Source organism: Fulmarus glacialis, unplaced genomic scaffold, assembly GCF_000690835.1.
Source record: "Fulmarus glacialis isolate BGI_N327 unplaced genomic scaffold, ASM69083v1 scaffold8598, whole genome shotgun sequence".
NCBI classification, from domain to species: domain Eukaryota; kingdom Metazoa; phylum Chordata; class Aves; order Procellariiformes; family Procellariidae; genus Fulmarus; species Fulmarus glacialis.
In genome coordinates, this window is record NW_009226276.1 from 1 (window position 1) to 25,805 (window position 25,805).

General features: G+C 42.0%; 1 protein-coding gene across 1 annotated transcript; it reads left to right on the plus strand.

Moving 5' to 3' along the window:
* Positions 1 to 2,026: 2,026 nt before the first annotated feature.
* Positions 2,027 to 25,805, plus strand: NHSL1 (NHS-like 1; the record flags this gene model as incomplete). The annotated part of the gene is made up of 6 exons (XM_009582753.1): positions 2,027 to 2,219; positions 7,104 to 7,235; positions 17,267 to 18,010; positions 18,056 to 20,689; positions 21,241 to 21,370; positions 24,910 to 25,805. Coding segments are annotated over 6 exons (4,557 nt in total), but the record flags the coding sequence as incomplete, so codon positions are not given.

Sequence of the window (25,805 nt, forward strand, 5' to 3'; positions counted from 1 at the left end):
CCAAAACCTTGCCACGCAAACCCAATACGATTTTTATAGAAATGCTTTTAGAGCCTTTTAAAAACAATGTGGGCCTGAAAAAATACTGGTGTCCTCCAATCGCTGGGGCTTTCACAGGGCTGAGCCCTTTCCTACAGAGCAGCATCTCTCCCATCCGCAGCCTCCCTGGTAAAGAAATGTAAGACTGACAGAAATGGATTATTTCCTCGGAGAAAAGCTCCCATGTTTCAAAGCGTGGTTCCAAACTGCAGGATGATATTAGTGATAATTTTGTTGCCTGATATTTTTTTTTTTTTTTTATTATTACCTGAAGAGATTTTACTTTTCTGTGGTTTTACTTTTTGCCTGGAAGTTGCTTTTATTTTTATTTCTTATTAAATAAAGTGTTGGGCCCTGTCCTAAAGGATGTAGAGTCAGAGCATAATAGAATAAATAAATGGTTATTTATTTATAAACAGTGGGAACACCTCATGGTAACAGGGAGAAAATTAAAATCAGAAATGATAAACAGTGGTTGCGGCACAGTGTCTGGGCATGTCTTTTGTATAGCACTCAGCTTCAAGAGAAAACAGATCGCTTAGACTGAAAACCCATAGTAATAAAAAAACCCCATCTGTTATAAATAGCTGTGATGTTTCCTTCTGCGCCCGTGTACAGCAGGAGGGAATAACTACGGGGAGAGGTGGTGATCCAGTACTGACAGCCCTATTTTGGGTAGTCATCTGCTCTCCAAAGGGAGAGAGGAATAAAGAAAAGTGGGGGAGGACTGTAACTCTGGTCTGGTGGTAGAGAGGAAGGTCCGCTGTGCCAGGCAGCCCCATCAAACACCTCTGAACAGAGGAGTCGGGAGGCTGCAGAGAGATCTCTGCTAGCGCTGCAGCCTCTATGCAACTCCTCTTCCATGCTGTTCTTCTCTTTGTTTTTTCCTGGGGGCAGGAGGAGGCAGAGGTTGGTTTTCCTCCAGGTCTTCCTTCCTCTCCCACTTCTGGGGTTGCCTGGGGTGCTTTGCTGGCAGGAGCGGGGAGAGAAGGCCGTTTCTCCCAGGTTTGCCTGGAGCTTGTGACTGCCTGCTAGAAGACCCAGTGATGTCTTCTGCGTGCCCCAAACCTGCCTGCTCTCGGGGTTTGTGCGAGACTAGTAGTGTCCTATCAGTAAAAAGATACATTATGGCTTTCTCTGCCATTACTGGCATGCAAGTGAGGACCTTGTAATGAAAACAGATTTGCTCCCCGAAAGCAAATTACTTTCTTGGCTTATAACTTTGTCTGGTGGAAGGATTTGCACAAGCTGTGGCAACCTTTTTTCCTGGTGCAGAAAGTTTTTTGTTTCATTGGTTGGTGGTTTTTTTGTTAAGTGAAACATCCATCATGGAGGTGAAATCTGTCACTTGATGAGGAATGACTTTTAAAATGACCGTTCTATGGCTACTAATATTGTTAATGGCTTCATCCTTGAAAAATGGGCAAAATGAACCCCTTGACTGTGGCATGAGTTTTGCCAAGGCAAAGTTATTCTTGCTACCTCACTGATCCATGGCTGATGGCTTTGTGGAGTGCATTGGCTGGTTCTTTTACTGAGCTCTCCCAAAACCTGTCTCGTCATAACAGGCTTTTTTGCATCCTTACAACCTAGTACAGCTAGAGCAAAGCAGTGCTCAAATCTCATCTTCCTAACAGGGCACTGGGAGGGGTTAATCACTCCAGGGACAAGGTTAATGTGTAAGAGAATTAGTTACTGTGCTTTGCTTTGCTCAAGACCACTCTTTTCTTTCTCGTTGGTATATATTCCTTGGACTGATCAGGTGTCTTGGATAAATACAATCCAGGTGTTTTGTTGCGGGTTGTTCGTTTGGGTTTTTTTTTTTAAATCACTCTTTATGTAGGTTAAAGTGTGATATTGGTGAGGGTGTATTTTGCTCAACAAGCAATCATGCTGACTGCAGCGGCAATACCTCAGTAATACCATAGTCCTACCTTTTTGGTTTTTGGTAGTAAACTTACACTGTTGCATGTGTTTCTGTTTGTAGTGTCCCGTCTCTTCCCCAGAAGAAGAAAAGCTTATTACCATCAAAAGGCCTAAAACTCCAGTTCCAAATGAGTTATCAGATATCAACACCCAAACCAACTGGACTAAGTCACTCCCACTGCCGACGCCAGAAGAGAAAATGCGACAACAAGCACAGGCAGTCCAAACAGATGTGGTTCCTATTAATGTAACTGGTAGGCTTCTAATTTCAGTAATTGCATTACGCTGATGAGGGAGGGACGGGATAAAAGGGGATCCGTACAGTTGGATGGTATTTTGACAGTCATATATTTGATGCATGAATTTTAAATTACTTATTGCACCTTTCTGTGAAAACAGTTATGTGTTTAATAGTCCATTTCCAAACTTAATGAGAAAACCTCAAAATCCCTTCAAATGATCATTAATAAAGATAGTCCACACAAAGTCAGCTTGAAATGGCATTAGATACTCATGAAATACAAGAAGAGGGTTGATAAATAGCAGTGTTTTGCTGTGGACTTTGCACTGAAGATATGTAATGGAAAATCATGTTTTAATGTAACGCTAATGATATTTCAGGATTTTCTTCTAGGAATTTTATGTAAGCAGGGTTATCAGGGACTTCTATATTCCAAAGACCAAATGTTACAAAATTCAAGGAAAAGAACTCTAGGGTCTTATATCAGCAACAAGAGATTTAGGTGTCAAGGAGAGTAGGGTAAGAACAGCAAAAGTTAATAGGGCTACGTTTTCGAGCAAGACCTTTGGTAAGACACTCCGCTAATGTGACAATAGTCCATGTTTTCTTGTTGTAAACTGTGTATTAACTCTACATTTTGAAAATGCTCTTCGGCTTTACGGTTGCAGAACTCCCACTCTGTGGAAGTTAAATTATGTTGAAGTCTAATGCTGAATAGATACTTTGTTGTATGTAAATAGAATTTCTGTGAAAGATCGAATTATCACTTCAATTTAATAATCCCTCTTTTTCTGCACAATATCAAGATTGTCTATTATTAGTTAATTCAAATAACTGACCGTTTGCCTGCCAAAACCAGGATGATATTCAATATCCAGTTTATTTCAAATGCCATATGGCGCTCTCTGGCTCCATGTTGCCTCTTACAATCAATAGCTTGCAATGTTTGGTTTTGTTTCAAAAGTAAATTAGGTGTTCCCTTTCCCAGTGTGACTACCAATAATTTTTTCACGTATATTTTTATAAACTAGTATTTTAAATAATACTATTTAATAGTATTTGAATATTTAAACAGTATAGGAGCAGTACTTCTGTGACAAACATCAGAGACCTCTGAGAAATCAACAAGAAACATTTCCTTAAATAACCAGCAGAAAATATTTGAAATAAATAGCATGAAGACAACAGAAAATTATGAACATTCCACATCTGGAAAATTAATAGAAGGAAAACACATGCAATGCTGAAATGTTACTAGGCCAGTTGGCATTATCTAGGGAATGCAGAATACAGGTGCAGAAGGCCGAGTTACGGGAACAACGGATAATCTGACATAATCGATAAGCTTGAGCAGGGCTTAGATACTGCGACAGCAGGAACAGGGTATACTTACGGAAAGAGTAATCTGCTGTTCGATTTAATGACCCTGAGTACTGAAAATATATGGAGGAAGTAAACAGATGTAAAGAAAAATGAGGTAAAAGAGATCAAATAACCCTCATAGATCTAATTCAGTGTCACTGGGAACGTTACCGTGTTTGGATAAATTACACTTGTGACTTCAACCAGCTTAATTCGACTGGTGTGCAAACCTTGTGTCCCCTGAATTGTTTGGTTAGCACTCAGCAAACTCAGCAGTTCTCAACTTTTCTGATAAAAATAGTGCACATGCATATGACACCTCACCTTTCTGGAGTGTGCTGTTGAGCATTTATTCCCTTATAAACATGGTAATCGGAAAAAGAAAGGGAGGACAGTAAAGGAAGACTGCTGTTGCAGTATGTGGACTGGTCTCTGGGATCCATTATTTCCTTTCCCTTGGAATAATTGTATTGCTACTGTGAAACAAGGCAAGCAACAGTAACAGACTGCGAGCCACACACAACACACAAAAAAAAGCTGCTGTCCTTGTTCCTCTTTAAAAAGTCACAATCTGCTCCCCTCCTCTGCCCTCCCACACGCAAATTTTATTTTGTGAAGTTCCTTATGTTACTGCACGAGGCAGGAAAAAAAGGACGAAAAATTCCATGCCGTTTGTTCAATGTGCCGTGGAGCAAGCCATCGCCAGTTTTTGTTTTGATTTGGCTTTTTCCTTCGCTTGCTCTTTTTCTCACTCTCCCAGAAGAGAGGTCAAAAAACTTCCATTTTATTACTCCTGGTATGAAATAAAAGGTTAACCTCTGAAGAGGCTGCTGGCAATTGACAGCTTTTTCAGCAGTGCATTAGTAATGATTCTGCTACAATGGCCTCTCACATGGCTGTGCAGTAAATGTTCCACAAGTTCAGCTTTCGGGGTTCTTCGGTGAACAGATTGCGACTAATACAATACTAGTAAAAATCTGTTGGATAGCCTGAAGGTGCAGGGGCATTGCATTAGGCTGACAAGCTGCTGCCTAGACATCCCGATTTGGAAGCAGTTTCAGTCTTTGGGAGTGCCTGGGCTGAGCTTATTCTGGCCTGGAAGGGGTTGGGCTGAATTTTCAGTGGTGGCCAGTCTGGGCTTTTACATATCCTGGGGGTTAAAAGATGTATAATGGTGTCTGCTCTCGTGGGTTTTCCGGAACTAACTTTCTTTCCAGATGGAGGAGTCTGGTGATGGTGGAGGTGATCCGCGCCAGGCTGGATCCTGCAAAACATTTAAGCATTTGCCTGAGTCCGGCTTGACTGACTTCAGTGAGATTTAAGCACATGCTTAAATATTTTCGGTGAATCCAAGGAAACTGAGTAAACTATAAGGAGCAACTAGATGATTTGTTACAAACCTGTAACGGAGAAAAGTATCCTTAAATCTGCAAAATATATTTAACGTTAACATCAATATTTTCTAAAAAAAAAAAAAGATGACAATGAAGAAAGGAAAAAAGACTGAGACCGTTCTGATTTTGCTTTTTGGAATTTGTTGAAGCTGCTACTTTGAAATTCTACAAATTTGCACAGTGGCTTTGAAAAAGCCTTTGTGTATCAAAAGCCGTTGAAGATGGATTGGTTGAGTTAGCTCTTGAGTAGCTCAAGGGAAGAAGTTAACTGTGGATCAGCTGACACAGTAACATCTCCCCATGGTCATCCTGTTTGTGCTGTCTGAGGCTTCACGTAAAAGACTCTCTCCTTGTTTGCACCCTCTACTTACCATTTACATTTTATTCCAGGGCATTCAAAGCTGTATTTTAATTTCCTTGCAACTCACTGTCTCAGGCGTAATTGTTGGCCTTTGAATGGATGAAGATATGTTTAGAGATGCAAAACTTTCCCCTTTAAATTCTTTGGATTTGTTATAATGTGGCTAGAATTATTATTATCCTGCATGGCAGGATTACCTAATGGTCCTGACCCTGACCTAAGGGTCCTAATGTCCTAATAGTGGTAATGCCCCAGACAGTGGATAGTCTGTCTCAATATTTCAGGGCTTCTATTAAGCCAGTGGGATCCATAGCTCTAAATTTTATAGATCCCATGGGCTTCCTCCTCCCTTAATCTGCCCTGACTTCAATCAATCCAAAATTTGGATGAAACTGGCACTTCTTTGTAGCTGCAAGGATTCCGCTTAGCACAAGTACGGCTCATGGGAGCACAAGGCTCCGGTCAAACAGAGTCAGAGTCTTTATATTTACAATATGGTGAATGAAACTGCTACGTTTTTTCCTTGCATTTTCACAAGTTCACATGCTATACTTTAATATATGACTGTATCTTTAATGGTTACAGAGGTAATGAGGTTTTCTATGCTATTTGCACGACACACATCATACTGATGTGCAGTCAGCCAGGGGTAATACTTATGACATATTAGTTACTGTGCATTAATCACTTTTTAGAGGGAAATAATTTGGTCATCAATTTTCAAAAAAAGCATACAAGGCAAAAAACATAAACACGTATATCAAGTTGGTTCTGCATTTAAGTTTTAAATGGGTCATCTAAAGAACATTTAGCAGTGCTTTAAAATGCTTTAACTTCTAAAAAGGGAACTTATGTGTGAGATATGGGGCGTAGTCATTAGATTTTTAGAAATGACAGAGAATTAACTCAGCTCACAGTTTATAGGGCAAGTTTTATCTTGCTGTTAGTAAAATGGCCAAATTATAAACCTCTAAACCAAAGTGAATTCCTAAAGAAAAGCTGCTTAATGATAGTGGTGCTTCTGGGTCCCATTATGATACAGCACATGGTCATCATAAGGCTTTGTCTGGCAGCATGCACTTACACACTTTTTCAGCTCTTGCCCTTGTATATTTTTATAATCATTTATAAAGTTTCAGTTTTAAGCAGCTTCCATTCTGACTGAAATATTTATGAGACCAGAAGATCAGTTTGATCTCTGCATGCTCCATAATACTTATTTGTATTCATGTTAAAAGATCACCACCAGAAATGTGGTACACTTGACAGGTTCAGAGCAACTTGGAATGAAAAAGAAGCGTCTCATGTGATTTAATGATGGAGCTGTGCAAAGACCTTGTAATCGCTGTTGCCAATAGCAATGTCTGTTCCTGCATAAACCATTGTGATCTTTCATTTTCATGAGCAGATTTGCTTTTTTTGCAGCTCATTACTTTAAAATAAAACAACAAAACCACACAAAAAACCACAAAGGGCCAAATTAAAGCAAGGATTCTGTTCACTTCTGGAATTAGAGCTGCTCTCACCAGATCTGAACTGGGCTCAGGAAGTCAAAATTCCTTTTAAAACCTGCAGTACTGTGTAATGGATATGTGTGTCTAAAGCCTTACTGTGACGATATGCCGTATCTTCCTTCAGTGTAAACCTTCATTGTAGAACCAAGCTAACATCATTTATTAATGCCTTTTTTTCCATTTCTGCCACAAAACTAGTGGAAGAAAGTGCATGATGTCAGCGTGCTTGGAAGTAATGTTGCTTTGCTTGTTCTACCATGTATTAGGGGAGAATTTCGATCGCCAAGCCAGCATTCGGCGGTCTCTAATTTACACAGACACGGTGGTAAGACGGCCGAAGAAAGTCAAAAGGAGAAAGACTATTACAGGAATCCCTGACAACATACAAAAGGAGCTAGGTATGGCTCATCAGAACTGTATTCCATCCACTGTTCATTGTCACTGCTTATCATTACTCGACTAATAACATTACCAGTACTCATGAAACCAATACAGTCTGATAGCCTATTACAGTTCCAAATATGTGTGTGCCTCCTTGCCACCTTCTGCATTGGCAAATCAGGACCTTTAATCTGTTGACTTCCATCTGTTGAAGGGAACAGGGTATTTGGAAAATGGTGTACTGGTACAATGGAAATCTGCAGGGATGTAAGGTTTCTGGTCTTTAATGCTTTCTTGGGAGATTTGGTCTACTCCCCCAGGATGTTCACTGAAGCAAAACTAAAGTGGGCAGGCATTTTGGCTTGCAAATAATTACTCAGTGGAGTTAAACAATTCATGGATGCCTTCCCAAATCTGCCGAGAGTTGCATCAACAAGTGAAAAACCTGTATATTTTCCAGTTCAGTTTAGATCTAATTGGCAACTCCTTAAGTATCAGTGTTATTTGATTGGAAGTAATTTACATGGGCTCATTAGCTATTGCATATATTCCAAAGGAAAAATGCCTACTCGGTCACATTTACACTTCCTCAGGCTGTCCTCTTTCACAGTTAGTAGCATACGTGATACTCAAAGCTGATGAAGCAGTCTGAATTTTGGCAGACCTTTCAGACACTTTTTGCAGAACTCTCTGATTTAAATCTGGTCATTCTTATTTATTTTTGAAAAAGGTGTTTCTGTTTTTCCCAAATGATAACTTCGCAGATAAAATTATGCTCCCCCTCCCCTTTTTTTTATAGTAGAGGAAGAACGTCTTTTAAAATAGTCTGGCAGAACATAATTGTAGGTGCTTTACATGTGGAATCGTCTCATATATTGATGATTTCAGCAAGTTTTACTACCTTGCATTTTGAATCTCTTTCTTTTTTAAGTGTATTTTCAATTCTTGGTTCTTTGTCTAGATTTTTCAGAAACAGAAGCAAAAATACATAACTTGTTTGGATGGGTTTGAAATGAGCTAGAGGGCGAGGCGTAGAGAAAGCCAAGAAATGAAAAAGTATATGAAGAGCAGTTTGTGAGTGGAACTGTGCTCCTTCAGCATCTATAATGAAACAGTGCCCTGCCATGGGAATCCTCTGCCTCAAGAAAGAAAATTCAATTGCCCTAACCCTGTTAGGATAGCTAAAGTTAGGCAGTTTTAAATTTTGTTACCTTTGGATCTCACATAATGATTTTATCATTAGATATCATCAGAGCTGCTGCTCTGAGATGTGTCCAAAGCTGTCAGGTGTCTTTGTCCATCTGTTCTTGTGGGATGGATGCTGTTTTGTGCCTGCCAAAGGGAACAACTCCTCATAGTATGGGTTCCCTTCCTCCCTCTTCACTGTCCATAGTGGGCCTTGCCACCTGGCAGGAGACACTTTCCAGACCTGGAGTCCTCCTGGAGGTCAACATTTGAATTTGTTATTTCCTGAGAGAATCTGCCTTGCGATCAACTGTAAGCAAGCTTGAGAGTTAAATAAAATAAAGTAGATTTGTTCTAACCAAACAAAGATCAAGGCTGGAAACAAAGCTACATAAAACTTAATACTGAATTATTCCTCACAAAGGATTCCCTTCTCCTGTTTTAGGTCTCTCTGAGGCTAATCCCTCAGATACCATGTTTACAGCTGGTTTGAAGAATAGCAGAGACAACCCTCATCCTCTCTCATCTGTTCAGGATGGATACTTTTTACATGCCCTTATTCCATTTTAAACTAAATCGCTTTGCTCTTTGTTTAGAGCTGAGATGAAATGACTTGTGCTCCTTAAAAGTGCTTGTGCCCCTTAAATGCAAAACTGATACAGGACATCACTTAAACTGTTCATTTTCAGGGTTGTTACAGTGGTAACACAGTGTCTAAAGCCTTACTGTGATGATATGCCGTATCTTCCTTCAGTGTAAACCTTCATTGTAGAACCAAGCTAACATCATTTAGATGATGATGACATGATTTAGACTCCCACAGAGTCTGGTGTGATATTCTGGAAATGGCATACGTACCAAGGTCATAGTTTTCAACAGAGATTATCTTTGACAAATGTAGGAGCTTCCTCAAGGGCAGATAGCGGAGAAAAGCAGAGTGAAGCAGAACACTTTGTTCCGCACTACAGTTTGTCATTTGTTGGGGTTCCCGACGCTCTAATTTTGAAATGGGTGACAACTGTACTTGGGTGGATGTGTGGAGAATGCTTCCTGCGGGCAGCGTTTCCAAAACTTCAAGGTTACGTTTGTGACCACTTCAGACAGGTGTTTAATGCTTGAAAACATCAACTGTAGTTTACCTGGTGGAATAAACTGAGAATGCAGTTGGCATCTATCTTAAAAAGAAATCTTGAATTAATATCTTAAAAGAAGTTTGTGACTATTGCCAGTCTGTTTGCTAAGAGTGACAGGTTTTATGGTCTTGATGTCAGTCTTTCATCTCTGCGCTAAGCACATTTCGTGTTGCACTGCTTGAAGGTTTTCCTTGGCTCCTATTTTAAGTTGCGGAAATTTCAGGGCTGGCAGTATCTCACTGTAGGAGCTCTCTCTGGACGGTTCCCCGGCCCACAACCGGCAGGCACGTAGGGCTTCAGCCATCTGCCCTACGGTGGAAGTTGCCTGAGGAGCTTCATGTTGCTTCCGTGGTGGTTGTATGTCATCCAGACAGCAAAATGTATGCCAGGGAGACTCTCTGATGGCAGCGTCCATCCTGTTAGCATATTGCTTTCCATCACTAGAAACAAAGTGCGCTTGAAAGGAGAACACTTATCAGTGTCTTCATCTTATAGATGGGGAAACCAGGCATGCTGCAGTGAAGTGATTTAGCCGGAGTCACCCACCAGGCCGCTGGCAAGGCTGGGAATAAATTAAGTCTCCCCCATTCTTGTTCAGTGCTCTTTGTGCCTTTTCTCCCGTCACTCCCCAAATATTTCTGTAGCCTATTTCTCTTACGCTGTCCCAAAACAAACAATGAGTTGTTTTAAAACATTCCACAGTTCATTTGATCGGAACAAGGATCCGGACTAAACTCCAAATCAAGCAGTTGCATTGTGCCTATTGACATTCTCCCTGTGGTTTCAGCTGAATAAATCTCTTTTTTTTTCTCCCCTAAAGCATTGCTGTGAATGGCTATAATATTTACACAAAGATTAAAATCCCTTGGTACACCAAAGTTGCTGTGCGCAGGCTAAATAACCAACACATACAGCAGATTCTTGTTACCTCTTGTTTATCCTTCAGAAGGAAGCAGAAACTTGAGAGAACCTCAAAGCTTCAACCAAGCTTGAACTATTTTCATTTCTTGTGAGAGAGTCTGGAAGAGCTTCAGCCAGGCCAAGCTGCTGGGGTTCTCCCCTGACTGCTTTGGCTCCTTTGGAACAAAAAAGACCAAACAGAAGAGAAAGCTACGCTGATTACTGGCCTGAGCTCAGCGGCCGTGGTACCCTTGTAGAATTCAGCCAAACGTACTGAAAGGAATCATTAATTGCACCCATGAGGCATGTGCTGAAAGTATCTTTAAGCATTCCTACTTTTGAGCGTTGTAATACTGCCGTGTTTTCACAGGTGTCTTCCAGCGACGAACCAGTCTCTCTGCATAGCCTGGAAACTTCTGCGTAAAAAATGCTGCGTAAATAAAATGCGAGGCGATAGATGGGATTCTGAGACAGAATAAGAATATAAGGTGCCTACCAGTTTAGAAATGCCAGTTATTTTCTGAACAGTTATTTTTTAATAGCAGGACCCTCTCAGTACTATTTAGCAGAGCGACACCAAAGTAAGAGGAGAAGGCAAAGCATTCCTCTCTCTGCCAAACACAGCAGTGAAAAATGAGTTTTGCATACCTCTGAATTACCTTCATTGTAATGAACATTAACATTATATATGTACTTAATGGAGTTAATGTTGGATCAAAACTGCAGAAAGGGCAAGAAACTTTGAGATGATGTTTTACTTCAAGTTTTTGTGCTCTCAGTTTCTCTGCTTTGTGTTGCCATTATCCATCGCCTCTAGCTGTTGTCTTCAGATGGTACCTTATATGCAAACTGGTAGTCTCCTCTCAGGCAAGAAGATGATTCCCAAACAAAAGTTTGGTAGAGATGAGTAGCAGTCTTGGAGAACCTGTCTCAGGCCCTGCTCATTTCTTGGCTCTTGGTTATGCTCAGCTTCCTTCACACGTTCCAACTCTCCAGATGAAATAAGGGCAGCAAAATGCCTTCACGTTTCCATGGTCCCTTCTCTGTGTCAGTGCTCTAGGGTCTGGCTCAGACTAACTTTCTTTTTGTGAAGGTACCAGGTATCTGGTTGTGAGTGTTTCTCCAGAGCTTTGCACTGGTGCAGTCCCAGGCACCGATGGACAGCTTCTGGTGTCCCGGACCCCCTCCCTGTCTTGCAGGAGGAGCAGGTCCCAAACCTGGGTATCTGTTCCACCACAGTTCAACTTCCAAGTAAACATACCTCACCAAAGCAGGGGAGGGGAAACCATCTTCAAGTTTTCTAGCTTTTGATTTCTTCTTCTTCTGCCAGGTGCTTTGTTTTTCTTTAATCAAAGAGAAAGTTTCTGTCCTCTTTTGGTTTTCAAAAAATATCTTCTGAATTATGCTTTCCTTGAATTACTTCAATACTGGTTTTTTCCACCTTAAGGTGCAATTCAGGGTCTTTATGGCTCTGTGATTTTTTTTCCCCCCATCTACTTTTTTTTTCCTTCCTAACCAAAGGGTTCAGAGGGTCAGAATGACCTCTCATGCTTTTCTTCAGCTTATTTCCCTGCCTCCCATTTTCAGTATCTCATAATGAGTTGTCACCTATAGGGCCTCCTGTCAGTCACCAGGATGGATATGACTGACACCTGAACGGTCAGTCCCTCATTTGCTTTCTTGTGGCACAGCTCAGGACCTCTGCTGGTACCAGCGAGTGTCCCAGGTATCATGTGGGACTTTTGAAGCTTCTCCTTTGACATGCCTTAGGGGAAACAATTCCATCTCAGCAACATGGGGGCCCATAAGTCCTTCTGATCTTTGGGAACTCAGCTGTTCTACTGAAGACTCCTCTTAATTGATACTCTTTTCCAATTAGTCCCTTCAGCACTAGCAGTCATTGAAGTTATAGGTCCCACAGGGAAGAAGAGTCCCCGATATCCAGTGGTTCTACAGAAATACCACGCAAATACCCAGCTGTTCCAGCCAAGTAATTCTGTATCCTCCTTCAAGTTGCAACTTTAACAGTCTTGGGAGAGAATATCTCTCTTTCAGAGTTATTGTGCCTTTTAACTGGTTTTATAGCTGTAGTTTCTCAACATTGTACGTTTCCAGCACTATTCATCCAGAGATCAGAGTGTTACAAAGTATGTATCGTCTGCTTTTTGATAATGGGGCATGAAAGACAGAGATGCCAGGAATATAATCTTTAGCAGAGACTGTTCAGTTAGTGAAATGAACAGAATCAAGAAAACTTAAATTCCCTATATTTTCATTAAAATTCTCCCTTTCAGGGTGGCAGTGATATATGCAAGGATTCAGGATATTTTTTAGCTGGCAGTACTGAAAAGTATCGCAGGATTCTCTGCAATATCTTTCTCCCCTCTGAGAGATTACAGATGCTTCATGGAGCACAGTGAAAATTCCTTAAAATTACTGTAAGCCCGATGTACTTGTCTGTTTCTTGTTGAGTGTCTATTAAAAATCATTTGGTATGTAAGTACTAGGGTGAAATAGGTGAAGAATCTCTCGGGGGGGTTTGTAACACGGGAAGTTACGGTGCCTGCACGGTGGCTTGGCCAAGTCACCGGGTTTGGAGGAGGATTACTAGGTGGGGCATGAGGAGAAGATGAAAGCAACAAATCTTAGGAATGTGCCTGTGGCACAAGAGGCAAATGCTTATAGTAGAAATGATTAGTCAGAAGTAGTTTGGGAAGAGAGATTACTTCTATATACTAGTTGAAACAAGCATGTTCTTTGTGATATCAACACACATACTTTTTATCCTCTCAAATCCTTGGTTTTCTATGGTCCTTTCAATGCAGAGGACCTTTCTGCTGATTATCTGCAGCAAGTTACTGGTGCTACCAGATCAGCCAGAGTCACGGGGAGACAGGGAGTCTTCTAGTAGCTAGTAACTGGCCCTATGGATTACCTGCAGACACTTCCTTTTTTCCATCAAATTTGCAGTCAGTCTCAGTCCCTGTCATCTCTAATGAGCAACACCAGTAACTACCAGAGTCAGGGAAAACTGGTATACCCTGTATATGCCTATCTTGGATCAAGCGCTTGGAGCTAAGGTATGCATTTGAACCTTTTCTCTGTGCTTCCACACAAGAGATGTTAAATATGTTGCATGTATTGCTTGTTCCAGATAGTGGGTGTTCTTTACTTGCTGCTGGAGTCTACACTGAACGTGTGCATTAGGGAAGATCATTTGCCCTAAGAGATATTTTCAGCATTTTCAGCATAGCAGGAAGTAAGGTAATGAAGCAGATAGGAGTGTAGGTATAGGTCTCCTGTGGTGGACATAGCACTGGCTGCAGGGCTACTGGACACAGGATAATGTAAAATTTAGACAAATTGATTATTAATTACTTTCAGCCACATTTATCATACCACCAAATTGCAGCCACTTCTGACTTCATAACATTCAGCATCTGTAACCTGACGTGCAGTTCTGCAGTATTTTTTGCTGCTGTCTGCTCAGACATTGCCCCTGCAACTAGATGGACTTGTGGATGGTGTTCTTTAAAAGCTCTGATTCAGTTCCAGAATTTTGGTGTTGCAGAAATCTTGTAACTTCTGACGGCTATTTATTTAAGTAGAGGTTTTCTGAGAACATAGCATTTTCAATGTAAGAGTCAATTAAAGGTTTCAGCTGTCCCTTAAAATTGGATTGTTCACTTTCTAGCTACAGTACCAACAACGGTGGTTTGATTTTAAGGATTTTTGAAAACCCTTGCTTTTCAGTGTTACTCTGGAAGCGAGTGAGGGTTTTACAGTGCATTTGTAAATTGCAAACAAAATACTCCTCACTACCCTCCTCTGAATTCCACCAGAATCTTAAAACCCTCAACATTTTAAGAGAATACCTGAGTCTTAAATGTTCCTTTGGTTGTTTTCTTGAACCATTTTCCCTGCAGATTTCTGTTGTCCCTCTTCAAGAAATGGAACTGTAAAAAGAGCAATTGCTGTATTATAAAGAGCAGGTAAATCCTCACAGCTTTGCATGAGATTGTGCATACATGTAAAGCCAAGACCAAAGCTGAAGTAATTTCAGAATATGCTGCATTTCTACAAAAAATGTTTAAAACCTCAAAGTTGTGTTCTTGTAATAGCAACAGCTGTGAAAAGACCCTTCCCTGACCACATCCTATATAATGATTGAAGGATGTAGCCCTGTAGTTTATACTTCTGAGACTGGGCGGTCTTGCCCCCTCTGAACCCTGTAATTATTTGGGCTCTGAACCATTCTAACTACAGCAGGCCTCGCAGTGGTGCAAAGACAGGCTTGCCTGCAGTATCGAGGTTGTACAGGTGTAAAGGTTTACTGCTGTGGAGTCAATTTATGCAGTTTCCATGAGCATATTAGACGGGACCCTAAGTTACATCTATTCTATTTACAAACCCAGGGTTAGCAGTGATGCTCAACAGTGTCCTGCAGTTGTTCGTGCTGCCCTCTTGTTGGTGTCCTCCTCCGGCACTGCTCTGGCCTGGGCCAGCCGGCAGTCTCCCAGGCTCTGTCTGGGCATGGGTTCCGGGGGATGGGGTAGGAACTGCTCCCCCAGGCATTTCAGTGCAGCCATCCTTGCCGGAAAAGAGCTTAGCTTGGATTGACTAAGAAGGGTCCTTGGCCTCTTTCATTTGGTAGCTTAGATATAGTGCCATGGCTTAATTTTGTATTTCAGACATTTTAAAGCATCGCTGTGCATTTGCAATAAACAGTATGTCCTGATAATGCATTCTGACACTCCTGGGTTTGGAAGGAGGAAAGGGGAGGTTAGCAAGTCCAGCGTTGTCCTGCTTTGCCATCTACCTTCCCTAGCAGTAACGTTTTAAACAAGCATAAACTGTCGTTGTGCATTACGCTGCTTGTGAAGTGGAGTGCATTTAGCTTCCTTTGTGAATACAAACTGTACTGCATACTGAAATGAGGTGCTCGCAGCCACAGGTCAGTATGTGACAGTGTTAGATACTCGCTGTAGTGCTGACAGCTTCATTCTCCACAAGCCCCATGCTCTGTCTCGTGTGTGTGTGTGTGTGTGTGTGTGTGTATTTCATGGTGGTAGAAAGAAGAAAAATACCCCATCTCTTCAGTTATTTATATAACTTAGTATGCAGATTTTTATTACCAGCTATTTTTAATTGGCTAACACTTGTTATCAGTGATGTCACGGTTCCAGAAACATTCCTAATGTCTACTTTGATGTTTTTCTCTCTCTTAACCTGTAGAAAAAATACACATGGAAAGCAAAATTAAATATTTTTTTTACTGTACAGTTCTTAATAACTGTATACAGAATGTGCGAATACCTCTCTTGGTTGGCTGCAGTAGTCCATCTGTTCTGATAGTATCTCAGATTATCCAAGATGTTTGCAAAATCCAAGTATCTAGCTTTGCTGCAAACCTCTACCAGAAGCAGAAAGAGGCTACGTTTTCATGAGAGCAAGAGAATCTACACAAAGCAAACTAAATAGGCTTCAAGCTGCTAAAAGACTACTTATGTGCCTGGGGAAAAGAAGTAATCGGTCTTTTTGTGTGTGCTGCTTTCACTGTAGCCTTTTCAGAGCCCTCTTTTCCTTATCCTAAATGCCTCTTTTGCCTGCCAAGAATGAGGATAATTAAATGTCCTTTAAGTGGTGTTTAAAGCTGCATAAGAATACCTATCCTCCTGATCCAGTTCCATACAGTAAATATGAAAGGAGAACAGTTGTATCAGGCGTGCTACTTCATCGCTCCTGAGACTAGCTTTAAGGCGGAGACTTAACCAATTTTCCCCGCAGTGACATATGCAGCATCCTTACAAGCATCTCCAGCAGCACGCCTGCCTCTTGTGTCTGCTATTTATACAGTAATGCAACTGAATTGAAAAGCAACAGCCTTACACAGACTAATTTTAAAGCAGTGCTCTGGTTTGTGATTTTAGAAGGCAGCTACCAATAAAAATGTAAATTTAAAAGAACCCTAGAGTCCTTTCTACTGACCAGTGATAACTATGTTTTGAACTAAAACTGTTTTTCCATTGTCCTCAAAGGTTTTTTTAATGCCAATATATGATGATTACTTCATTAAAAAAAAGTACAATTATTTTTTGTTTCCTGACGGTGCTGAGGATGAGATGATCATCAGTACTAGCTGTTTCTTTTCCCCCCTTCTTGGAGTTTTTCCTTTATGATAAATAGAAAGTAGTTGTATGGAGAAATGTTATTTAATGGTTTGCTTTGCAGGGTTGGATAATGTCTTTGTATAAATGCTGTTATAGCATATGTATTATTTGTGGTAAAACAACGCGTGTTTCAATGTGTTAGCCTCCTTTCAGATGAACTGCAAGACTTGGAGAGCTATCTGTGTCTCCTGAAAATTTTTTTCGGAAGTGTAATGCTTTTAAAAAGCAGATCTGATTATTCACATTAGTCTCCACATTTCCTTCCCCTTTTCTTTATTGCATGAGGCATTAGCATGGAAACACACTTCATGCTTTTGTCTGTTCCTGCTGTTTTGCCTACTGGAAGTCAAACAATGCTACTTGGTTGCTGACATAACTGATTACTATGGAAATTATTACTATGTCATAAACAGAGGATTTCATGTGTCGAATGTGTCGCAGGAATGACAGAAGGTTCCTGGTAATAAGGAAAAAGGGAAGAGAAATGCAGAAAACACACGATGCCTGTGGAAAATCCATTGTTGCAGATTCTTTTTCAGAAGGCATAACCATCAAGAGCATGGGGATTAAGCAGTTTGCTGGGGTTTTTTGGTTTTAAATGAGTAAGAAGATAAATGTGCATTTGTGCTTCAAGGAATAATTATTTCATTTTGACTCCAGCAGTTGGCACTGGCCAAAGTGATTTCCGAGGGCATTCGATGTATGTCCCAGATCACTGTTCCACGCTAGGGAGACTAGACAGCTATCGCTCTGCTATGCAGCGCTCTGAAACCAAGGACACCAGCTGCCAGACGGAGGAAGTTAAAGTTGTGCCCCCTTCAATGAGAAGAATACGAGCGCAGAAAGGACAAGGCATTGCAGCCCAGATGTCTCAGTTCTCCAGCTCATCTGGAAACATGTCAGTCATGAGTGATTCTGCTGCAGTTATATTTGCTTCTCGCCAAAATAGCGACATGGGTTTTCACAGCTTGCCTCGGGCTGGTGCGAGAGTCTCTCTGCAGTCCCTAGAGCAGACACAGAGCATCTCTAGGCAGACAGAAGACATCGCTGGCACTTTACCCCACCAGATAAATAAATTGCAAGTGGATGACAGTGTTGTGCATCTGAGGAATAATCCCACGACAGGGACCCTGTCGAGGCCAAAGTCTCAAGAGGTGAGAAGCTATGATAGCGAAAAGTCCGCAAGCCCGGCTTGTGTGGTCTCTCCTCATGCCACCTACTCAACGAGCATCATACCCAACGCAACACTGTCATCCTCCTCAGAAGTTATCGTTATTCACACTGCCCAGAGTGTTGGATCGTTGGATAGTAAAATTACCAGCTCCGCTGCCTACCCAAAGCCAAGAGACAATCCTGCTGCCAACAGTGCAGTAAGTGGGAAAGAAGATCACCATTCTTCAAGCGGTAACTGGAGCGAGAGCAGCTCCACACGTCACTCACAGACTTCAGATACCATCCCATCTAATACTGTCATGATGCTTTCTCTTGGTGACTCTGCTGTCTCTCTTAGCACTCCTGGAAACGCAGAGGCTGGGTCTCAGAGCGTGAGCTACAGCTGTAGGAACAATCTTGCTTTACCAAACCCTTCCCAGGACAGCGATGGTAGGAGTGAATCTAGCTGTTCAGGGGAGCGAGCACAAGCAGCAGTGAACAGCACAGAGCATTGGCTGTACAAGTCTGCAGAAAACAGTGAGACTCCTTCACGCAAAGTGGTTTGTACCACACCAGGCTGTGCCACTCCTGGTAGCAACCTGAGCAGCAGCAGCCTGGAGAGGACTTCGGCCAGGGATGACTCTACTTCTCTGTATTCTGTGGACCACGATGGTTATTACAGTTCCACGCATATGGACTCCGGGCTGAAGTCAGACATGCCATGCAATAGTACTAATGGTTTTGGGAACCCCAGAGACAGCGTGATAAATGTCTTTGAAGGAAAGGAGAAGAAACGTCAGGATGACCAGACAGGCCAAGGTGACAAATCCCTTGCAAGAAACATCTCTCTGAAAAAGGCAAAGAAGCCGCCTTTGCCACCATCCAGAACAGACTCACTCAGAAGGATGCCCAAGAAAAAAGCCCAGTCCAATGGACAGGTACTTGATGAAACCCTCATTGCCACCCTCCAGCATTCTCTGCAGTTGAATCTCAAGTGCAAAAATGGCAGCTCCCCTTCCCAGAGCCCCTGCAGTGATTATGAGGATCCCTGGGTGTTGCGCTCCCGCAGCCAAAGCTCGGTCAGTGCAAGCAGCAGCATGATGTCCACCACTGCTCCAAACCTGTACTCCATCTGCACAGTCACTCCCTCTCAGAGTGAAACAAGTAGCATCAAGTCAGAGTACGCTGACCAGTGGGGTTACTACAGCGACTACGCCACAGTGGCAGACGACCAGGTAAAATCCCCAGTGACCCATTCTGCCAGTACATCATCTGCTCTCAGTGATTACAGCATCAGCCACTTCAGTGATGGCTCAAGGGCTTCTGTGCCACAAGTGCCCAGTGGACTCGCCAAACCAAAGAGCACTTCTCCAGAGAAATCCCACCGAGTCACATCGCCATCGAGTGGGTACTCCAGCCAGTCCAATACACCCACTGCGCTTACTCCAGTGCCTGTATTTTTAAAATCTGCATCATCAGGAAATGGGAAATCCAAGCTGAAGCCTAAAGTGCCTGAAAGGAAATCCTCTCTTCTGTCTTCAGTCTCCATGTCTTCATCCTCCACTTCTCTTTCTTCAAATACATCTACTGAAGGGAGTGTGAGTGTGAAGAAATTGGACCCCACCCTGAGCTCTCCTCCAGATTCTGGTGCGCCTCCTCCACCACCTTCTCTCCCAACACCTCCTCCACATTGCCCCGAACTTTCTCCTCCCCCTCCTCCTCCTCCAGCAGAAGTCATGGATCTGTCACCATTGCCAGCCTCTCCCACATTCCCCCCTCCTCCGCCAGAAGCTGATGTAAATTCTTCCTTTGCCCAGACTGTCCCATGGTTTCCGCAAGAAGCCTCCATCAGTTCGTTTTCTTCCCCTGTTCCTCCTCCTTCTACTTTGCCCGTAGCTGTCCCACCGCCAGCACCACCTCTTGATCCCAAACTAACAAAAGGTGCAACAATATACCCACAGTATTCTTTTAAGAAACGTAACCAGGAAGATTCTTGCTACAGTCCAGTGAAACAGCCACTCAACAAGCAAGATGCATCGAGACCTGTGATGCCCTTAGTAACTACCAAAGCGTTGCAAATGGTGCAGCTGAGGTCTGTGAAAAAAGTGACAGAGGGTGAACCATCACCTGAATCTGCTTCTGAAACCACCTCTCAGGAAAAGGGTACTGTAAATTCATCATCGCAGTCTTCCCTAAAGCCATCTCTCTCACTAAGACTCAGTAACAGCTTAGGCGAAGAGGAAATGAAAACTCAAGGCACTTCATTTAAAAACTTAGTTCAAACACTGGCTCGGGGTTCTCCTCTCATCCTCTCTGATAACATACCTGCACTTGACAGTGATCAAAAGCCTGCGGGTGCAGTAGATCTAAACAAGTCTTTCAAAGCTGATGCACTGGGGACAGCTACTGAAGACACACCTGAGTCTTCAGTGCAGAGTGAAGACCTCCATTCTGGCATGTCACTTCAGGGGTCACTAGCATCTCCCGACAAGACTCAGGTTGTATTGCCAAGCAAGAAGCCACCTCCTATTTCGAAGAAACCCAAACTGTTCCTCGTTGTACCACCTCCACAGTTAGATCTTACAGTGGAGAAAATAGCTGAAGTGAGTGATACTGTCAGAAGCACATCAAGCCCAACTAAGAGAGACGCTGTGCTTGCACACTGCGAGGAGGCGAGAAATTGTCATACAGATGGACTCAGTTCTAGCGAGATGGACTCTGGCAGCCTGGTTCCTGAGGGAGGAGCTGCCGGATTCACCTTCTCTGAGACAGTGGGAGCTAATGCCTTTGTGGTACAGCCTGCTGCATCACCAGTTCAAGAAGAACCCAGGCAGGAGGAGCAGTCCGCTTTTGATGAAGGAAGCAGTTCAGGCAGCAGCCAAGACAGCGGCAGTAACACTGACGGGCACCTATCTCAAGAGAACGAAAGTGGTGAGTCTCTCTTCTCTGACTCTTCTTCAGATGCAGCAGTAGCTATTTTAAAGAAGCTGGGGAGTGAGAATGGCAATCCTAGCATTCAGGTGGGCTTCTGTAGAGGAAAGAGCCTCTTGCGATAGTTAAAACTAAAAGCCTAAAGAAAGTTGCAGGGATCAGATTAATACTTTAAAAGATTTCTTACAATTCCTTTCTGACTTCTCATTATTGCAGACATGGAAAGAAAATGATGCTTTATTTAACTGTGCTAGGTTTAAAACACGCTATGAAAACATGGTTAGCTATGTTAATTTTGATTTTGCATTTTAGTGGAAACATACAGATTTTCTTTCAGTATTGTTCTCCGCCTGTGTGTGTGAGCAAGCACAGGCATTTTGTGCACTGCAGTTTCTTTCCTAAGCAAGCGTTGTTCTGAAATCACAATAATGACAACGGTGCACTCACTCAGTCTCTGCTTTGCCTTAGAGGCAGTGAGGGCTGGTTTCAGCATTATATGCCTGTTGGGTTCCCACGATGGACTGACAGTATTGTTCATTCTTTCTGCATAGTGGAGGTGTTTGAATCGGATACAGCAAATAGTTCATTCCTGCCAAGCAATAGTTATGGGGAAGAGACGGACGGAGTGTCAACACCAGCGAGACCAAGGACTACTGAGGATCTTTTTGCAGCCATTCACAGGTACTGCAGAAATTGCCCTTCCTATACTGTCAGGTCTGGTAGATCTCTCAAAAATTAATTAACGTTGTTTTACTAAAACACCCAATGACAACAGTCATTGCTTTAACAGAAAGCACACATTTATCAACTTTCTACTAAGGCTGTATATGAAAAAGATAAGGAAAAGAACTTGTGTTTTATTGTTTTACAAATATATTTAATCCATCCTGAACTAAAAGCTACCAGATTAAATCAATGTAGATTATATTATAAATATCCTGCCCCTTAAAATATCGAGTTACGTCTAGTATTTATTGTACTGTTCTCAATCTGCCATATTAACTCTGCTGTTGCTTTTTCTGTGTATCTTTTTGTTTTCATTCTCGTTCTTCTCCATCTCTTTTTACTCTCTTCGCTGCTTATATGGTGCAGTTTGGGACAGAGGCTCAACGCTAATGCTTCATGGCAAGCGTGGCTGAAACTGGCAAGTAACACAACATGTCAGTCATATGGCAAAACATATGGCAAACGCTGGATTATAGTTTGCCATAATCCAGCCTGAGGTCGGGTGTTTTGTGTCAAACTGGTTCATGAATGAAATGTGCAATACTGGCTCTATTATTAATGACATTATTCATTTCCCTTAAAAACAAAATAATCCTGAATAGGCAACTAGATTTTTGTGCTGTTTACTTTAGGGTCTCAAAAAAAGAAAAGAAAAGCTAAAAAGCTTAAAACCACAAAATGAAATGTGTGCACCATTTAAACAGTACACACAGAAGACCATTACCACTCTCTGAACTACTGAGTTTCCTTTTAGACTAGAATCGATGTCGTGGTAGTGCCATCCTGTGGCTGTGTCTTTTACTTCAAAATTTAGAGGGGCCATCTCTTTTAACTGGTCACAGAAAGTGCTTGGCAGCATCCGAATAGGTTTGTCTAGGCGTTTAGTCAGTTTGCACATCTGTGCGTGAGTTCTGCATCAGGAGTACTGAGGGATGGGAAAAACCTGTTGTGAGAACATGGCTGGGAGCTGGGAGACTGCAGCACTTGGGATGCAAATGCTATTTTTTCATTTTTGAAATGCTGCTGTTTTAGATGTTACAAAAACTACATGTATATGATACTGACTTTTTATAACTTAATGGTTACTCCTTAGGACTTGGCCTGTAGGAGCTGTTCTAAAAATGGTCTGTTGCATTCATGTTGCATGGCGTTCACTAGGACTGCGACAAATCTGTTTTTAGAATGAAATATTCTGGCCAGTAGCCTCTCTCCGTTATGTATGCAGATAGAGAGTGGATCTCTGTGTGTATGCACATACATGTAATTCATGAGTTTATGGGGAAATGGACAATGGAACTGGATGTGACATAGTTAAAACTGCTTGACATATTTGTTATTAAGACCTTGCTTTTGCTGGCTTTAGACTTGAACCACTATCTTCCTTAGCTGTTAATTAATAAAAAACGTTTTGTTTTTCCCCCCACTATTTCTAAAAGGTATTATTTCAGTGATTGGCATTCTTGAATATGTGCTTTGCAGTAAGACAAGAAATTTAGTGGTATGTGTGTTAAGGGCAGGAAGAACAATCTTAAGGTTAAGTTACAGTTTTGTTTGAATATATGCCCTATCTCTGTCTGAAAAGCCACCAAAACCAAATTTGGTTCTTAATTTTAATTTTCTGCCATAATTCATAGATGCTGAAAAAAGCTGGTTAGATGCTGACAGCAAACTGACCGCTCTGCACTGCATTCACAGTCTTACTGAATTACTTCAAGCCAGGATAACTGTCTTTCCCTGCAGATCTTTGCAATTGAATTTTGCTTTCTGTTTATTTGGAATTTCATTTGGTTTTGGCAGCAGTACAACCCCCAGCATTGCAGTGTTTAAAGATACCCATAGGCAGCCAAAACCCTCATAAAGGGAGGTCTTCTCCCTTTAACTAATGCACATACACATGTTTGCATACAGACTCGCAGAGCACCAAATTCACTTGCTGCCTACGGTAGTGATACACAGTTAAATCTAGACAAGGTTCTTATGTTTGCCACTACTGAAGTCGTCATTTTGTCCCTATGCTATCTTCTGGTGTCCATTCATCCTCAGGCTGAATGGATGTTGGTATTACATTCTTCTTCCAGAAAGGCAGGTGGAGGCAGCAGCAGCTAAAAATAACAGCTGCCTGTGGGGGGCATCGTAAGCGATCTAAGCATAAACTTCACCACTTAAGAGAGACAGCATCACTCCAAAGTCTTGGCAGAGTTTATGGCAATGTCTGTTGCTGCCACCTACTCAGCTGATGGATCCTGCTACTTTGTTTTCTGTTTCTTTTATTATCAGTAAGCTGCAATGCATAAAGACATTGAGCCTGCCTTGGCAAAATCTCAAGGCCTTTAAGAAAGCACAGCTAAAGATCAGGTTAAGTAGAAACCTGTTTACAAGGGGAACGGTTGTATTGAACACATGCTTGATAAAAATTAATATGGAATTATAGCATGATAATCTTGTATTTGTAACAAGTCTGCTGACTTGTTTTAAACTTGTGCCAAAATTGCATATGTAAAATTAGCCTTTATACAATCTTTTTTAAGTAATTCTTGCTTAGCCTGCAAAGAAACAAAGCAGCTTTGCTACAGGTACCAGGCATGTATCTGTACATTTCTTTCTTTAAGATTTCTAATAATGTAAAAATGGGGCAATAGAAGTCCAGTTTCCACTTATTCCCAGTTTCATAATTGTTTCTTAATTTTGTTTTTGTTATCCCTGCCCTTTATATTTAAATTAAAAAACTCTCTGCCCTTTCATTTGGAAAGATAACTTTCACATCAGGAAGTTGGTCTCTCCTTCATTGAGTCGAAGAGTTGCAATGACAGAGCACCAACAGAACTGTGAATTTTGTCTGTGCATCTTAATAGAAGCTGGAAAACTCAGTCTTCACTATTCATTTAATGTTTGGGTTGGGGAGGGGATTTTTTTTTTAAATCATTTAATCCAGAATGGTTACATGTGGCTCACTTTACTCCATCTTAACTTCAGCAGCAGTGCATTACAATATCCTTTTCTAAAGGCAAGTGCACTAAACTACATTTCTAATTCTCCAGAGAGCATCAAATGAAATAGGAAAACAAAACAAAACAAAACAACCAAACATACTCTAGATGACATATTTTTCATCAAATCTCCAAACTAACAGACAAATGGCATTGAGTATAATCTTTATAATGCGTTAGTCTTAGCAGTTGAATACTGACTCCAGAAAACCTGATTCACTAAATTCGCTAAAGTGGTTTGGACATCAGTATTGCCGGTTTTAGTAGCTTCATTGTTCCAGATTTGCAGAAAAAGAACAATAAACTCAGCTTATACCTCCAATACCTGCATTAATGCCTATACAGTTTTGGTGGTGTTCTTACTCATGCTTTAGATTTAGATTACTTCTCCCTTATCTCTGCTTTAGCTTAATTCATTGTCATCCCTCTAAGCTGAGTTTAGTTAGGGGAGGTAAAAGGTTTCATTTTTTGTTTGATCCTCTTTTTTTTGTTGTTTTTCAAACTCAGATCCAAAAGGAAAGTCCTTGGCCGTAAAGATTCTGAAGACGACCGTACCCGCAACCATTCTCCGTCGCCCCCCGTAACTCCCACCGGTGCTTCCCCAACCTTATCTAACCTCAAACAAGCCGGATCTATTCAGAGGAGCGTTCGCAAGAGCAGCACCAGCAACGACAACTTCAAAGCCCTGCTGCTGAAGAAAGGGAGCCGCTGTGACACCAGTTCCCGCATGTCCGCGGCAGAGATGTTGAAGAACACGGACCCTCGGTTCCACCGGACAAAGGCGGATGCCTCCCCTGACCTTTCCGACAGCCCTGCCGGCTGCTCACCCAGCAAGAGCAAACGGGCCCAGGAAGAGTGGGCCAAGAGCGAGGGCTTGATGCCAAGGAGCATGTCCTTCTCTGGCACTAGGTATGGCCGGTCACGAACACCTCCGTCTGCTGCCAGCAGCAAGTACAATGTCCGCAACCGCATCCAGAGCAGCCCCATGACCGTCATTAGTGAAGGAGATGGGGAAGTGGTGGAACAGTCAGAGGGCAGGGTCCGAAGGACTTTGGAAGCGCAGCAAGAGAGGCAGCTTGATATGTTTAACAGTGATGAAATGGACATGAATGACTTTCCATATGCTGAGGAGGCAGGCTGCAAGGAGGCCTTGGGTCCAACCCATCTAGACTTAATGACTCAACCAGGTACTTCAAGGAAGTATCTAAGCTCTTCAGCTGAAGAAAGTTAAAAGGCAGTGACAAAAGGCATTGGATATTAGTCTAGAAAATGACAGAGGACTAGATTCCAGAAGAAAGCCCAGACCAGGACAAGTTTACTTTGCTGAGCATTTATTCCATGAACTGCATGTGTGTGTTTAAATGCTAAAGCAATGATAGTTCTGCATGGTTGGGTTGGGGTGG